Genomic DNA, 17,818 nt, shown 5'->3' with positions numbered 1-17,818 from the left:
GTCCCTGAGTTGTCCCTGGGGCTGAATGCTCCTCTGTCCACGTTCCTGGCTCTTATCCCCTTTCTCCTGCTCTTCTGGCCTGCTACTCTGGGTGGGCTTGAGTTTCCTCTCCTCACCTAATCCCTTGTTGTATTGTGCATGTGTGTATATGTTTACCTGGATATAGAATTCTTGTTTTTTTACCTTTTCAACATTCTGAAGATGTCCGCCCATTTCCTTCTAAGTTATATAGTTTCTAATGATGTTTCAGCTGTCATTCTTTTTTTGGAACCCATACATATGAGTCATTTTCTATCATTATTGTTAACATTTTTTTCTTAGTCTTAGATTTTCATCAAATCAGTTATGGTGTATTTAGGTTAGAATTCTTTGAGTTTATTATACTTTGAGTTTATTTATCTTAATAAATGTGTAGATTAACACTTCACCAAATTTGGGAAGCTTTTGCAATTATTTCATCTAAATATTGTTTTAGCCCATTTCTCTGAGACTGCTGTTACGCATATGTTTCTATGTAGGATGTTGCTCTATTCATTTTCTGCCATTCTCTTTTTTGTTTATTTACTGCTGCTGCTCAGATTGGGTAACATTTATTGATTTATCTTCAAGTTTCATATTATTTCTCCTGTAAATTCTAACTGTGTTAAACCTTTCCTGATTTTTTTTTTTATTTCAATTAATGCAGTTTTCACCTCTTAAATTTCTGTTTATTTTTTAATGCATTATCAATGTCTTTACTATGATTTTCTTTTTGGCAAAATATGATCCTTGACATAATTTCCTTTAACTCTTTAGGCATGGTTTTCTCTGATTTTTAAAATATATTTTTTATATTTCATTTGAACATTTACTACTTACATAATCAAAGCCCTCTCTGGAATATTTTCTATTGATAGCTATTTTTTCCTGTTCATGTCACATACTTTTCTGTTTTGTTTCATATCTAAAATTTATTGTTGTTGAAAATTGGACACTGTAAATAATTTATTGTATCAACTGTAGAATCACTTTATTACAGGCATATTTATTATTATTTTTTTTATTACTGCTTATTTATTTAGTGCTTTCCTAAATTAATTCTGTAGATTCTGTATTCTCTGCAGTGTGTAAACAATGAGTTATCTGTCAGTTTTTTATTTTTATTTTTAAGTTCTTGTCTTATATTAGGACTGACTTCCTCTTGGTTATGCCTGATTCAGTATAATGCATTGTTCAGCCAATGCTTGATAACACAACTTCTATAAATGTCTTCCTATTGTTTACTCCATCCAATGCCAATGAGACCTTTGTATAAAACCACATTTTCCAATTTTAAGCCCTTAAAAGACCAATTTTTCTCTTCCTTCCTATTGTGCCTGACCTTCACATCAGCTAGACATGAGTTATTGGTTTCTTTTACTTTCCAACGTCTTTACTAGAAAAGCACACATTCTTTTAGATCCCCAGGAATATGTCAGAGTTTTGTACAAAGCTTCTTATCATTGGCTACATTCCCAGGATTTCCTTTTAAAATCTTATCCAGCTCTTGTTTGGTCCAATTGAAATTTCAGCCTTAGGTAATTGAGACTTTGCCAGCAGTTTTCTATTTCTTGAATAGTGCTCTTGGTGTTTCCCCCTGATGAATTTAGCAGAGTAAAATCAAATAGCCACCAAACAGTGAGAATAGCTGTTTCCCAGGAGTACAAGTTCAAACAAATGATTGACTCTGCTCTGGGGATGGTGCTTTGATCAGAGCTCCAAAAAAGGTTATATCACTCCATTTTCTGCAATGGAGTTGGTTTTTGACCCTAGAGTCATTGGGCTGGCAAAAGAGAAGGAATTGAATGGCCCAAAATTCATGTTTCTAATTCCAATGCCTTAAATAAGTCTAGTAGTTTTTGTAGAGAGACATGTTTCAGTTTGTTCTGTAACTTGGTTATTTTTTACAGTTTTGAAATACTTGATATAAAATTGCTAATTTTAGTTGTTTTGTTCATATATCCATGTTTTATGGGGAAAGTGAGGTCATCAAGATTCTCACTCTACTGTTCCAACAGTTCATTTTCCAATTGATGTATTACAAGTTTTGTTTTATCCTTAGATTTTGAAAGATTTCTAGAGATGTTTAAATTTTCTTTTTTTTTTCCTTTTTTCTCCCACTCAGAACACTATTGTCCCTTTCAAACTGAAAACTCAAGTATATATTCAGCTTTGAATTTTTTTCTTGTATTTGTCCTACTTCTTTCCTATATTTACTCCTTCCCAGTTATCTTTTAAGGAGTTTTGGTGGTACACTGGTTAAGTGCTCAGCTACCAACCCAAAGATTGGCAGTTCAAACCCATCCAGCAGGTTCACAGAAGAAAAACCTGGTGATTTGCTCCTGTAAAGGATACAGCTTAGGGAATATTATGTGACACTTCTCTTCTGTCATAGAAGGTCACTGTGATTTGGAATCATCTCAATCACCCACAACAATACATTTTTCTTGGACTGTACTTATTTCAGTATTAAAGTTCATAGATCTTTTATATTTTCCACGTCTTAGTCTTTTGAACTATATCTTGAAAGAATCTCTTAATCCCAGATTTCAGATTTAGTTGTTTCAATCCTTTTATAAAATTTTATTTTCAATTAGAATATTATACCTTGAAAGATTGATAATTATTATATTCCATTATACTCTTTAATACCTTAAAACATTCTTTTGCTTAAGGTAACTTATATTTGATTATTGTCGGGAAAGGGTAAGCAACACCTTGGCTAAGGAGAAGTGGAGCTTTGTTTTACTGAATAGGACCTTTCATCACTTGTAAATCTCTTTAGAGCACTTTCTTGACTATTGATGTACACTGACAAGTTGATCACAACAGTAAATTTTATTATCTCCATCTCAGCACAAGCTCAGTGGAAAATAGGGGTTTATTTGACTGATAACTTTAAGAATTTTCAAAGAATTATTCTAAAAACTGAACTAGTTCTTACTTTTGCTCGTCATAAATTTGGACATATGCATATGTAACTCTCCGTATGGAGATCCTCTACTTGATTCTATTTCACAGTCTTCTGTATATATTTTATATCATGAGTATCTCATGAATTTATTCCATTTGCTTATTTTTATATTGATTTCAAAAATTCTCCTTCTTTGTTCTTTACTTGCTATCTGCCAATTCTGGAGCAATTTTGAACAGATAACAGAAATATATAGGAGAATTCAAGTATTCTTAGAACATCTTATATACTTTTACCCTTACAATAATGATGTAATTTAGCAAGCCTTATCTTACAGAGAAGAGTTCTCAGGTGGCATAAATTGTTTATGACTACCTAATAACTGAAAGGATGCCAGTTTGAATATATTAAGAAGCACCATGGAAGAAAAACCTGGAGATCTGCAACAATAAAAATTACAGCCAAGCAAATTCTGTGGCACTATTCTACTCTGTAACACAGGGGGTTGCCATGAACCAAAACTGACTGATAACACCTTATGTGTGTGTGTGTGTGACTCAGAGAGGTACACAGCAGGGTGCTGAGGCTGAGTTTAAGTAACATCCCAGAAAACAGTCATCATTATTTTGAAGCCAGAGTACTTCAACTATTAAGCTTATATATTTACCACTATATTCATCACATTTTCATTAAAATCAGGGAAACAATAAACGATACACAAAGATAATCTGCATTCTATGATTGTAGGGATTTCAGCAATTCATATTAAATTCATATTAATTTGAATTTTCGTTATTTGGTAAAGAATAGGACAAGTGAGGAAATGCTTATTTTCTTCACATCTTCAGTCATCAGAGTTACCAGTATGTTTCCTCTGAAAAAAATCTTTCTAAGTTATAACAGACTATGCAAAATTAGAACTTTTATTAACTTTAATTCTTATGCAATTTCTATAGCATCAGTAAAGGTAATGATCCACTGACACACACTAGTTTGCATTGTTTAACTAGTGTGGTTAAACAGTTCTCTAGATATAGCTCCCATTATGACTGGTCAGTTCTTATGCCTGGTACTATTAAATAGCTTCAATATTACCAAAAACCAAAACCAAATCCACTGGCAATGAGTCAATTCCAACTCACAGAAATCCCTACTGGGTTTCCACAGCTATAAATCTTTATGGAAATAGATTGCCTCATCATCCTTCCATGGAGTAGCTGTTGTTGTTGTTGTTTTTTGCCGTCCAGTCAGCCCCGACTCATAGCGACCCCTCCTTGGGTTTCCGAGGCAGTATCACTACGGAAGTAGGATTGCCCAACCTTCCTTCTGAGGAGTGGCTGGTGGGTTTGAACCGCCAGCCTTCTGGTTAGCAGTCAAGTGCCTTAGGCACTATGCTACCAGAGCTCCTATGGAGTAGCTAGTGGGTTTGAAACACCAACCTTCTGGTTAGCAGACAAATGCCTTACACACAATGCCATCAGAACTCCTTCAGTATTACCCAAGGAATTAAATAGTATTATCCATCATTTTATAGAGGGGGAGCTGACTTTAGAGAATTTAGGTAACTCATCAAATGTCACACTTTCCATGTTTCTAAAACTGGTCTTTCCTGTACTCCACAATTGTTTTTATAAATTCAAGAATCAGATTCAACCAAATTATCTTTTCTTAACTAGTTTGTAATAATTAAGTTATGAAATAATGCTCAACAACACTATACCAAAAATAAATAACATTTTAAAATTTAAGTGTAATTAGCCACATATGAAAATATGCCACTTTAATTGGAAATATATTATGGATTATTTTCTATATCAAGTAAAAGACAAAAATCTACAAATTTAATATTAAGTAGATTTAGTAGTCATATGATAGTACTTATCTTTTTAGCTTCATGGTATCCCTTAATTAAGCATTTGTTAACACATTTAAACTTGTTACAGGACAGCTAATCAAGAATTTTATGGTTGTCAGTGAGTGAGTGGTTGAATTTCCATATTAAAAAGAATGTAGACAAATACTAATATCATTCTCAAAAGTTAGAACAAGCCCTGTGTTTTCACAATTGACGTATCTACCAAGAGGTAAAATTTTGAGGGAAAGTAACACATATTTATTTTATAATAACACTAACACTCAATTTAAAGAGCACTGTATGTAGGTGACCCAAAACAAAGAAGAAATCAGTGGTAGCCAGAGAGAGAAAGAGGAAGAGCAGAAGAATGGAATAGAAGAGAAGCAGATGCAGCAATAGATAGCATTTGGAAAGAGGCTTAACAGAAATAGAACTGACACTTACCAGGCAGGTGAAAGGAGTAGATGAATCATCAAAGCATGGGTGATGGGAAATAAATTGATGGGAAATTAATAAAAAGCCCACAGGTGGCACCAATGAACACATAAAAGGGAAGTGGTTAGCAAAAGGGAGCTGCATCCATAGATGCCACCTGTAAACAACCTGCAATCAGGGACAGGAAGACAAGTCCAGAGACAACAAGGAAATATCATCTAAAAGTTTCAGACAAAATGCTAATAAGGAAAGTTAAGAGAATAGCGTTAGCAGGTATATAAGGCAAGAATGAGTGTGTCGCTTGATCTGCAAATAGAACAGTGTTACAAGAGGTATAGACTAATAATTTACATAGGGTATTTCCTTCAAATGTTTTAGATGTCAGGCTAATATTTTTCCCCCTGAATTTTATAATAGTGTAACAAAATTATTATAATTGTACTTCATAGTTGAAAAACATTCTTGGGATTTTATTTCCAAGTAGTTATTTTTTTCACACTGATATTTGATAATTATCCTTTTCTTCCATCTTACAATGATGTATTTATAAATTATCCCAAGCCAAATTTGTTACTGCGAATGTAATAGTAATGTAGTGTGAATAAACCAGATGTTGAGTACTTACAAGTATATATATTCATTAAAAAAAAAAAAAGTTGGTTCTTTCTAAGAAGTGAAAACAGCATGTTTCATATATTTCAGTAAATTGACTGCATGCATGAAGCAAAGCAAAAAAAAAAAAAATCATTTACTCAATCTTCTTAGATAAATAATTGGGAAAAACATGGAATAGTGTTAAGAAATGTTTTTCTAGCAAGAAGTAGTATTTGTATCCCAGGAGGAAAGAACAATTAATATAGTGCCAGTAGTTTTTAAAAGATGCTTTAAATTGTTCTTTATCATGTAAAACCACAAATAAATTGAAAGGGACTATTTTAGTTCTCAATACATTATTTTAGCATGAAAGATATACAGTTTAAGAAATTAAAACTATGAAATGTGATCAGATGTGTCTTTTTATGTTTTTCAAATAAAAATTTACTATTTAAACAGCATGATAAATGGAATGTGATTTGCTCTTTTAATTTCTTTCTCCTAAAATTTCTCCCCTTTGAAACTTCAAGGCAGTAATGTAGTTAGAAGTGGATAATATAGTGTATTTCTTGGATTTACCTTTGCTTCAATCTGTTTAGTATCTGGATTCTGAAACAAAAATTTGATTTTGCTCTTGCCATCATCTGAAGAACCTTTAAGCTGAGAAAATTTATACCTCCAAAGAACAGCCTAAAGGGAAAAAAAGAAAGATATGCAAGTCAATGCAATTAACAACTGCATCGAACTAAGAAATAGTTCTCTTTTTAAGGAGTAAAAGTTCATTATGTAGAGTAGTATATTCCAGTATTGGAACAGAAAATTGAACTACATTTGTTAAAGGCTATAATTTACACTTTCTTCCAGTTAAGTAACTATTTCAAAATTATTTCAAAATAAAGCACTCTGTGTATATTTTCTTGTTTTAAAATAAGAACCAATTGCCTTAAAACAGGTGCCTATCCCAGTGAATAAATAAAAAACACTTTTTTCCTTTGTTTTATATAAATAGGAGTTGTGTTGATTCTGTAACTTTCTCTTGAAGCTTTAACTTATAACATGCAACTTTCAAAAGATAACATTAAAATCAAACAAACAACAACAAAAAAAAACTGTTACCAAAATTTTATTACAGCCTTCTAAACCCTTTGGTGCAGTTCTACTGTGGGCCTTATGAGTATAAATCAATTCAATAGTAATATTTTTTTTATCTTTTCAGAAGCAGACTGCTACATCTTTTTTTTTTCAAAAAATCAAGTGGTGGCTTTGAACAGCTTAACTTTTGGCTAGCACAGAATACTTTAACCACTGAGCAACCAGGGTTCTTTAGGTAAAATATAAGCCTGTTAAATAATTTTGACAAAAATTATACCGTGCTCCCATGAGTTTGAAGTAGAATAATCATTTTGTAGAACTTTTTCTATTATTCTATATCTATATTATCTTTGAAAAACAGCCTCTATCTGAAATATGTTCTATAACTGACATTCTCTGGAGCTGAAAGTGATAAATATCTATAAATATTAAAATAGTGTTACAAAAAACTGAAATTGACAGTAAATGGAAATACTCTATTATAGTTCCTTATCTCTTTAATGTTAAAAATCATATTGCCTGAAGGTATATTCAGCACTTTGTTGTTCATTGTATCGTTCATGCCTAAAGTAAAATAGTAAATACATGAATAATTAAATAGAGAAATGGTGTATGTGTGTTCAAACACAACCATACACCACACAGTCTCTTTTTAATTGATCTCAATGCATCATTATGTGATGTAAATAAATAATTTATAAGTCTAAATAATTAAAAATAACTTCTATGGTTTCTAAATAAACCAAGGAAACAAATTCCATATAGTTGAACTTTGCCTAGGACAATCCTATATAAGTCTTGGTCTCTGATGAAATACTACTGAAACAAGGTACTGAGTAAGCATCTAATTTTTTTTCTTTTTAACAAAATGTCTTAGGACAAAAGCATAAATACACATTTTGACACATTCACATTGTCTTATAGAGAAAAAGGTATAGGGCACATTTCATGAAAATTAATCTCAAAAGATCAACATCCCTTAAAACCCAGGTTTCTTAAGTATTTCAAGAGCTTCTGTAAGTAAATTAATCAGTCAGAAAATGTTATATCCCTCACTCAGCAAAACAGTACATATTCTTTGCAAGATATCTCTCTTCCTTTAAGATGATCTCATACTGACATTTAGAATATGGGACAAGTAAAAATTGCAAGTACATTTAAGGGCAAATGAAACATAGTGAAAAAAATATTTATCCTCAACCAATTTCGCATTAACTATTCATAAGCATGAATTTTCCTCATAATGTTTTCAGAATAGTTAATTTAAAGATTATAATCATAAAATATCACCTATGGTCTTTATTTGCAGACAAGTGGTTTCAGTGTTCAAGAATAACAATGATTAACATTCAAACTACAACTGGCAGTCTTAGAATAGTAAATGTTCTGTTGTGTTGTTTACTCTTGTGGTATTTGTGGTTGTGCTGGTTGGTCTTTCAATCTTTTTGCAAGGGGAATAATGAAGTCTTTCACTTTTTAAAATATTTATCAACTAATAATATTTAAGTACAACTTACATAATAAATGTTTCATTTTCATTCGAATTTAAAATTGCTATTTAATATTAATTTTTTTTTTAAATGAAGGATAATTTTCATTCAACACAAAACTTGGATTGTATATTCCATGTTTTAAAACAGTTATTTATTACCCACATTTTACAAGTTGTTATAGAATTTGAACAATAGCATACTAGGTGCCATTGAGTTAGTTCCAATTCATAGTGACCCAGTGTACAACAGAATGAAATTCTTTCTGATCTCGTACCATCCTCACAATTGTTTCTATGTTCAAGTCCATTGTTTCAGCCACTGTGTCAATCCATCTCATTGAGGATATTTCTCTTTTATGCTGGTCCTCTATTTTAGCAAACATTATGTCCTTTTCCAGGGACTAGTCACTCCTGATATAACATATTCAAAGTATATAAGATGGAGTTCTGACAAGATAGAGGAATAGGCAGATAAAGTACACAAACCCTCTGCAACAAAGCAATGGGGAAACAATTGAAACTGATACAGAAGACAATCCTGGAACACGGAGTTTTGAAAGCAAAGATAAAGAAATGGATTTAATACCAACTATTTGAAGCTCTGGTGGCATAGTGCCTAAGGCATTTGACTGCTAACCAGAAGGCTAGAGGTTCAAACCCACCAGCCACTCTTCAGAAGGAAGGTTTGGCAATCTACTTCTGTAGTGATACCACCTTGGAAAGCCAAGGAGGGGTCACTATGAATCAGATCCAACTCAGCAGTGAGTCTGGTCTGGTCTGGTCAATAGAAGAACCAGAATGAAACAGTAAGTAAGGAAACAAATGGAGCTGTGGACTGCCAGCTGTCCTCAGGGCAGAGCCATTTTTAATATTTTCAGATAGCAACCTAAGAATTGGCTCTGCTCACCAAGGCTTCATGGGTAAAGACTGCATCAGTGCCTGATAACCAGAAGGAGAACAGCTCATAAGGGGACATACAGGAGGACTTCTGGACTACCAGTGGCTGTCCTGAGGATGCAGCCATTTTGGATGTATGAAAGTAGCCAGCACAACCATTGCTTGGACTATGACCAGAGAGTGGGCTCCACCTGCCAAGGAAAGCATGGGCAACCACACTGGAGACTGATGACTGGAGAGATGCAATATTCCTCATGTTACTCTTGTGACCCATGCTTTCTTGGTAAACAGAGGTGTGGTCATCCCCCCACCTCCACCAACCTTGTTGACCAATGGGGATTCCATCCCAGTCTGTTCCCTGACAGAACCTGGGTGTTGTGCCCAGCCCGCCACAGTTTTGTTTTTGTTTGTTTGTTTTTAAATTATTCTTTTTACTTTATTCCTTTCTTTTCTTTTCTTTTCTTTTTCTTTTCTCCATCCCTGGTTCTTGTTTCTTTTTTTCTCTTCCCTTTTCCTAGCTCCCATCTTTTTTCTTTCTTTTGATTCTTCCCATCCTTTGTTTTTCCTTTTGCAGTTTTCCTTATTCTTTTCCTCTTGCTCTTTTCTCTCATTCCTCCCTCCCCAGATATTGTGGCTTCCCCCCCTCTTTTTCTTATTATCTTTCTTCTATCTTTTTAAAAATATATTTTGAGAGCTTTTCTTCTTATTTATTGCAATTTTTTTTTGCAATTATGCTTGTTTATGTGTTTTGAATTTTTTTTTCTCTTGTTTTTGTTTTTTTGGTAGTGTTTTGATTTTTTTTTTGCTGAGTGGGAGACAGCAAGTGATCTCACTCAATCCAACCATACCTGTACCTCCCACAGCCACACCCACTGAGTGAAGGCCACCACTTACTTTTGCACCAACTGACTAATGATAGATGGCAACCAATACCAGCTCAACTTACCCTCAACTTGTCTTTATGAATAGCTGACACAGAACTGTGCACACATGCTCATTCTCTATCATGGTCATCAGGAAACAGATGGTGAGTGCATAACTGCTAACAACTAGTGAATAGAAGAGCACAGTACCCTGCTCACACAGATATATCAAAACAAAATAAAGGGAATAAAATTTTGCATGAATCACAACAGCATATAGCCACATCACAACACCACCATCCACCCACTGCCATCAAGTCAGGTCTGACTCATAGTGACCCCTTCTTGGGTTTCTGAGGCAATATCACTACAGAAGTAGCTTGTCCAACCTTCCTTATGGGAAGTGGCTGGTGGATTTAAACCACCAGCCTTCTGGTTAGCAATCAGATGCCTTAGGCACTAGGCCACCAGAGCTCCTAAACATAAATACAATAGTACCACAAGGCCTCAGAGATAACAGATCATCACCATCTACACAAAAAATCAAGATAAAGTAGTAGAAACAAGGGACCAAGACACAAACCAGAAAACTTCTCTGAGGGAGGAACAGCATTGGAACTCCCTGATAACGAATTCAGAAGAAATACATTTGGATACCTTCAATAGACTGTGAGACAGAGCAAGGAAAACACTGGCATGATCAAAGAAAACACAAACAAAAACTCTAGAACTATTTAGGAAAACAAAACAAGAAAAAATAATAAAATAAACAAAAAACTAGAAATGATACAAAAACATCAAACAGAAATCCAGAAGATTAATACTGAGATTTCAGAAATAGATAACATGTTAAATGGGAAAAGAAGTAGAATCAAATCAATGGAAGATGGAATTAGTGAGAATGGAGACAAATACCTCAATACTATTTTGTTAAGGGATCAATCAGACAAAAGATCAAAACTTAAGAAACCCTAAGATTCATGTGGGATACCATCAAAATGAATAACCTACATGTAATCAGAATCCCAGAACAGAAAGAGACAGATAAAACCACAGAGAAAATTTTTGAAGATCTGTTGGAAGATAATTCCTCTAATATGATAAAAGTCAAGAATATATCCATTCAAGAAGTTCAATGAAGCCCAAACAGAATAGACTCCAAAAGAAAAACACCAAATAACTATCATCATAAAACTCACCAAAACCAAAAAAGTCCAGGAAAAAAATAAATGCCAGAAAACATCATGGGAAAAACTAAAAATTCCCTACAAAGGGCAACCAATAAGACCAAGTTCTGATTTCTCAGGAGAAACCATGTAGGCGAGAAGGCTATGGGAAGATATATATAAAGCCCTGAAAGAAAAAAAAAAAAAATCTCCAACTAAGAATTACATATTCAGCAAAATTTTCTATCAAATATGAGGGTGAAGTGAGGAGATTTCCAGATAAGCAGAAGTTAAATGGATTTGTATAAACCAGAACAACTTTACAAAAGATGCTAAAGGGAGTCCTTCAGCCAGAGAACCCACAATAGCAAAAAATATCCAATGATTAACATATATGACAACATAACCCAGAAACCAACCCAGTTACAGAAGTATCCAAAGTAAAATAAGCTTACAAGACTGTAAACAGGGAACTAGAGATATCAATTGGTAAATGAGAACAGGTACAAACCAAAAAAAAGGAATAAATAGTCAAGTTATAGAACTTTAAAATGGTGAGGAAGTTAAGAAAATTGCTAGATACAACAGAATGTTTTAAACATGGGAAGAAAATTAAAAAATACAGGGTAATCTCAAAAAAAATAATAAACCTTTGTATCAAAATAAAAAAGAGGATAAGCACAAATACTTAGCAAATACTAAAACAATAACAATGAAGAAGATGGTAATGACTCATTAAAAAAAATGAGCTCAGCACACAAAATTATATGGAACAAAAATCAGCAACATCCAAAAAAAAAAACACAACAAAATGACACCAACAAATTCCTAGTTGTCAATGTTGTTGTTGTTGTTGTTATGTGCCGTCGAGTCGGCCCCGACTCATAGCGACCCCTACTTACACTGAATGTAAATGGATTATAGGCACCACTCAAGGGTGTTGCGGATTGGATAAGAAAACATAACCCAGCAATATGCTGTCTACAAGAGACCCACCTTAGACACAAAGAAAAAAAATAGACTAAAAGTCAACAGTTGGAAAAAGATATACCAATTAAGAGGCAATTAAAAGAGAATAGGAGTGGCAATATTTATTGCTTATAAAGTAGATTTTAAGACAACAATGAGCACACAAGAATAGGAAGGACATTATATAATGATTAAGGGATTACTTGAAAAGGAAGACATAATCAGAATAAATGTCTATGCACCCAATGTAAGAGCCCCAAAATACATATGGCATATTTTAACAGAATTGAAAAGATAAATAGATGAATCCACATTAATGGCAGGAGACTTTATACATCAATTTCAATAAAAGATAGAATAACTGGAAAGAAACTCAAGAATGATACAGAAAAACTAAACAAACACAAATGTCAACCAAATTGACATTTTAGACACCTACAGAGCACTTCACCCAACAACAGCACAATATACATTCTTTTCCAGCACACATGGAATATTCTCCAGGATAGACCATATGTTAGGCCACAAAGCAAGCCTCAATACATTTAAAAACATTGAGATATTGCAAAACATCTTCTCAGATCACAATGTTATATACTTAGAAATCAACACTAGGAAGACCAATGGAAAAAGCGTGAACATATAGTAACTGAATAAAATCTTCCTCAATAACAATTGGGTAATAAAAATTGAAATAAAAAAAAAATATTTGAATCAAATGAGAATGAAAACACAAAATCTTTGTGACACAGCAAAAGCAATGAACAGAGGGTATTTTATATCAATAGGTGCATACACACACCTAAACAGAAGAAAGAGCCAAAAGCAATACCTTAATCCAACATCTCCAACAATTAGAAAAAGAGAAGCAAAAGTGTGGGGGAAGCCTACAGTCAACAGAAGGAAAGAAATAATAAAGATTCGAGCAGAAATAAATGCAGGAGAAAATAGAAAGACAATAAAAAAGGAAATCCACAAGACTAGAAGTTGCTTCTTTGAAAAGTTTAATAAAATTGACAAACCACTGGCAAACTTAACACAGGAAAAGAAGGAGAAGATGTAAATAACACAAATAAGAAATGAAAGGGGTGACATCACGACAGAACCAACAGAAATAAAAACAATAATTTCAGGAAACTATAAAGAACTGTACTCCATCAAATTTGAAAATTTAGAAGAAATGGACACATTTCTAGAAACACACACTACTTAACTAAACTAACACAGACAGAGGTAGAAAAGTAGAACAGACCCATAAGAAAAAACAAAATTAGAACGATCATAAAAAAAAAATTGCCAAGTAAAAAAAGTCCTGCCCAGATGGTTTCACTAGAGTATTCAACTAGCCATTCAGAGAAGAGCTGACATCAATCCTACTCAAACAACTTGAGAACATGGGAAAAGATGAAATCCTTCCTAATTTATTTTATGGAGCAATCATAAACCACAAAAAGACACCATTATAAAGGAAAACTACTGACCAATATCCCTCATGAACATAGAAGCAAAAATCTTCAACAAAATCCTAGCCAACAACATAAATAAATAAAAAATAAAAATCGTGATAAGTGGGATTCATACTAGAAATTCAAGCATGGTTTAACATTAGAAAAACAATCAACCTAATCCATCACATAAGTAAAATAAAGGGAAAGAATCACATGATCATATCAATAAATGCAGAAAAGGCATTTGATAAAATCCAACACCCATTCCTGATACAAACTCAGAAAAATAAGAATAGAAGTGAAATTTCTGAACATAATATAGGGCATATATTTAAAATCAATAGCCAACATTAATCTCAATGGAGAGAGACTGAAACTATTCCCTTTGCAAACAGGAACCAGACAAGATGCTCTCTCCACTTGTATTCAACATTATATTGGAGGTCCTAGCCAGGGCAATAAGGCATGAAAGGGAAACCAAAGGCATCCAAAGGCAGATGATATGATCTTATACATAGAAACCCAAGAGACTCAGCAAGAAAACTATTGGAACTTATTGAAAGATTCAACATATTGGCAGGATACAAGATCAACATACAAAAATCAATGGGATTCCTCTACACCAACAAAATGGTCTCTGAAAAGGAAATCAATACCATTTACAATAGCTACCAAAAAGATAAAATACTTGGCAACTAATCCTACCAGGAACACAAAAAGCCTATATAAAGAAAACTATTAAAAAAACTACTTGAAGGAACTATAAAAGATCTACATGGAAAAACACACCATGCTCATGGATAGGAAGAATGAGCATTGTAAAAATGTAAACACTACCTAAAATAATCTATACATTCAATGCAATCCTGATTCAGATTTCATCAACATTTTTTTAAAGACATGGAAAAAAACTATCATTAATTTGAAAAGGTTAATAAAATCTTTACTTCCATAAGATTTACAGCCTTAGAAACAGAAAGGGGAGTATCTATGAGTTGGAATTGACTTGATGACAGTGATTTTGTTTTTTGTTTGTATCTATATCTCTATCTACCAAAACTACTAGAGGTTACCAGGGGTAGGAGGGAGGGGGAAAAGGGAAGCTTTTGTTAGCTGGGGATTGAATTTATGCTAATTGTGGTGTAATATTTTGGAAAATGATAGCAGTAATGGTGGCACAATTTGAAAAATTTCATCAATATCCCTGAGCTGTAAATGGGGAAGTTGTTACATTGGCTAATGTCTTGTGTGTGTTCTCACTACTATATATATATATATATATATATATATATATATATATATATATGACATTAAATCTTGCCATCTCTGCTTCTAAGGAGCACTCTTTGCTTCTTCCAAGACAGATGTGTTTGTTCTTCTCACGTTTGTTCTTCTCACAGTCCATGGTATATTTAATATTTTTCTTCAACACCATAATTCAAATGCATCAACCCTTCTTCATTCTTCTTTATTTGTTATCCAGCTTTTGCATGTGTATTAAGTGATTAGAATACCATGCCTTAGGTCAAGTGCACCTTATCTTTAAGGTGACATCTTTGCTTTTTAAACACTTTAAAGAAGTCTATTCTAAACACCAAAAAAGACAAACAACCTAGTTCATAAATGGGCAAAAGACTTGAACAGACACCTCACTGAAGACGATATACTGGCAGTGAACAAACACATGAGAAATTGCTCGAGATCATTGATCAGTCATTAGAGAGATGCATGAACAGGCTCTGTGTGAGCACAATTAAATGTTCTGGAATTATCATCTTTTGCAATGTTATCCATATTTTATTTATTTATTTATTTATTTATTTATTTATTTATTTTATGATCCATACAGTCGATATCTTGGCTTAGTCTTGTAAAACATAGGTAAACATCTTTCTGGCATTCTATGCTTTTAGTCAGGACCCACCTGATGTCAGCAACACTGCAGAAACAATGACTCTATGACAAAAAATTTGGAAGACAGCTACCTGGCTAACTAACTGGAAGAGATCTATATACATTTCAAAAAAGATGATCCAACAGAATGCAAAATAATAGCAGAATTATTATTTTCACACACTCTAATTTCATTTGTCTGACCCTTACTTTAGAACATAAAATTTGTTTCCAATTTGTTTTATTATTTTTAGCTCATCTTTCTCTACACAAGCTTTTTAGATGATCACATTCATATTCACAGGTTAAAAGTCCATACATATATCCTGATGGTTTTCCAAAATTATCTCAAGTTCTGAATAATCTTCTGTATCATATATTCCAATACCTATTTTACATTCATAAATCAAAGTCTATTTACCATCTTAAACTTAACAGATGTAAAACAGTATGGATAATCACAGGCCCCACTCCAACATATTTATGCAATTTTATTCTCTATCTCAGAAAAGGATACCCCTAATTCAGAATAAATATTTTTCTAAAAATATTTTTAAAAAATGAAAATAAAAAAGGAATTCAAGTTTAGTAGATATACCAGACCAATCCCTTGTCATTATTATTGCTACTCTACCTCCCAAGTATATTCTGATTCCACATGTTTATCTCTATCTCACTGAAACAACTCTACTCCAACCACCATGATCTTTTTCTTGTATTCGTGCAATCATCTTTTACATTTCTTTCCAGGTTTAAGTCTGTTCTACTGCAATAAGATCTTCAAAAGTTAGCCAGGTCATGGCAGGGTTTAATTGAAACCAACAATGACTTCCACTTATTTAAAAAATAAAATTCAAACAATTTAACATGGGATAGAACAATCATTGCAATTAGACTGGACAAGGGGGAGATAGGGAAAGTAAACATATGGTTGAGTTTGTTCAGTTTCCTTTAGGACTTATATCTTGGGTTAAGAAGACACAGCAGACTACCTTACTTCTATTGTGGTCTTATTCTCATATTTCTCTCTAAAATATTTTTATAATAGTCTTAACAATATCTAACAAAGGTATCATTCTATTCTCTGTCATCATCAGTTCTTCCAGTTTCAGTTAGCTGAGCACATAGTCACTAAAGTACTGTATAGGCTGAATAATGGTTCTGAAAGACATCCAGTTTCCAATCCCTGGAACTTGTGAATGTTATCTTTTATTAGCTGTTTTAAATTTAATGATTGTGAGGTGGGAGATATTTACCTGAATTATCCAGAAAGTTTCTAAATGTAATCACAGTGTCTTTATTAGTAGAGTCAGAGAAAGATTTGACTATAGAAGTAGGAGATATGACAACGTAAGTAAAATGATGGGATGTTATGAAGAATAGATCACAAGCCAAATAATAGCAGCTTCCAGAGCAGGAAAATAACAGAAACAAGTTCTTCCCTGGAGCCTCCAGAAGGAACCAACCCTGCCAATGGCTTACCTTTAGCCTCATGAAACTGATTATGGATTTGTGTGCTTCAGAACTGCCAGAGAATAAATTCATGCTGTTTAAACCAACAAGTTGGTAGACAGTTTGTTGCAGTAGCAATGAAAAACTAATACAGAACAGAATACATTCTAAGCCTTTCTTATAATTCCATATGGCTATGCAAGTTTCACAACAATAGAATGTGTATAAAAATGACCAGGCTTACTGATCTGCAGAAGACAGGTGGAAGCCCTGAGACTATGTCCCTTAGATACCCTTCAAGCTTGAAAATGAACTCAACACCCGTGACTCAACTGACAGCCAAATGATAGGCAGAACTATAAGGTGAACAGAAGTATCAGAAGGGTAGGCACTCATTACATATGAGATCAAGAGGATAGTATTTGCCTAGGAACAAAGCTCAGAAAGGTGGGAAAGCATGGGAAGGAAGAATGAAGTGAAGCAGTGGATATAGGGAGGGAGAGAAAAGAATGCTGTTGTACTGTGCCAATTATACTAAATGTCACAAAACAGAATGTGTAGAGGTGGGGCAAGATGGCGGACTAGGCAGAAGGATTGCACAGACCCTCTTCAACAAAGAAAAGGGAAACCAATTAATACAGACACAGAAGATAATCTTGGACCCCTGAGACTTGAAGGAAAGGATGCAGATTTGGACTAAACCCCAACTAGCAGAAGAATTTGCGTGAAA

The 17,818-nt window shown here is 33.5% G+C and overlaps 1 protein-coding gene across 1 annotated transcript in view; it reads right to left on the bottom strand.

The window, feature by feature from the left end:
- Positions 1-17,818, bottom strand: part of SNTG1 (syntrophin gamma 1) — a 747,297-nt gene that overhangs the window by 60,504 nt on the left and 668,975 nt on the right. The window contains exon 16 of the mRNA XM_042782475.1: positions 6,396-6,506. Within this exon, the coding sequence (XP_042638409.1) occupies positions 6,396-6,506 (111 nt within the window). The remainder of the gene's footprint in view (positions 1-6,395; positions 6,507-17,818) is intronic.

The sequence above is a fragment of the Orycteropus afer genome, unplaced genomic scaffold, assembly GCF_000298275.1.
Source record: "Orycteropus afer afer isolate SDZICR_OR568_19922 unplaced genomic scaffold, OryAfe1.0 scaffold00333, whole genome shotgun sequence".
Taxonomy (NCBI): Eukaryota; Metazoa; Chordata; class Mammalia; order Tubulidentata; family Orycteropodidae; genus Orycteropus; species Orycteropus afer.
The sequence above is the reverse complement of the archived record's forward strand: the minus strand, read 5'-3'. Positions and strand labels throughout refer to the sequence as shown.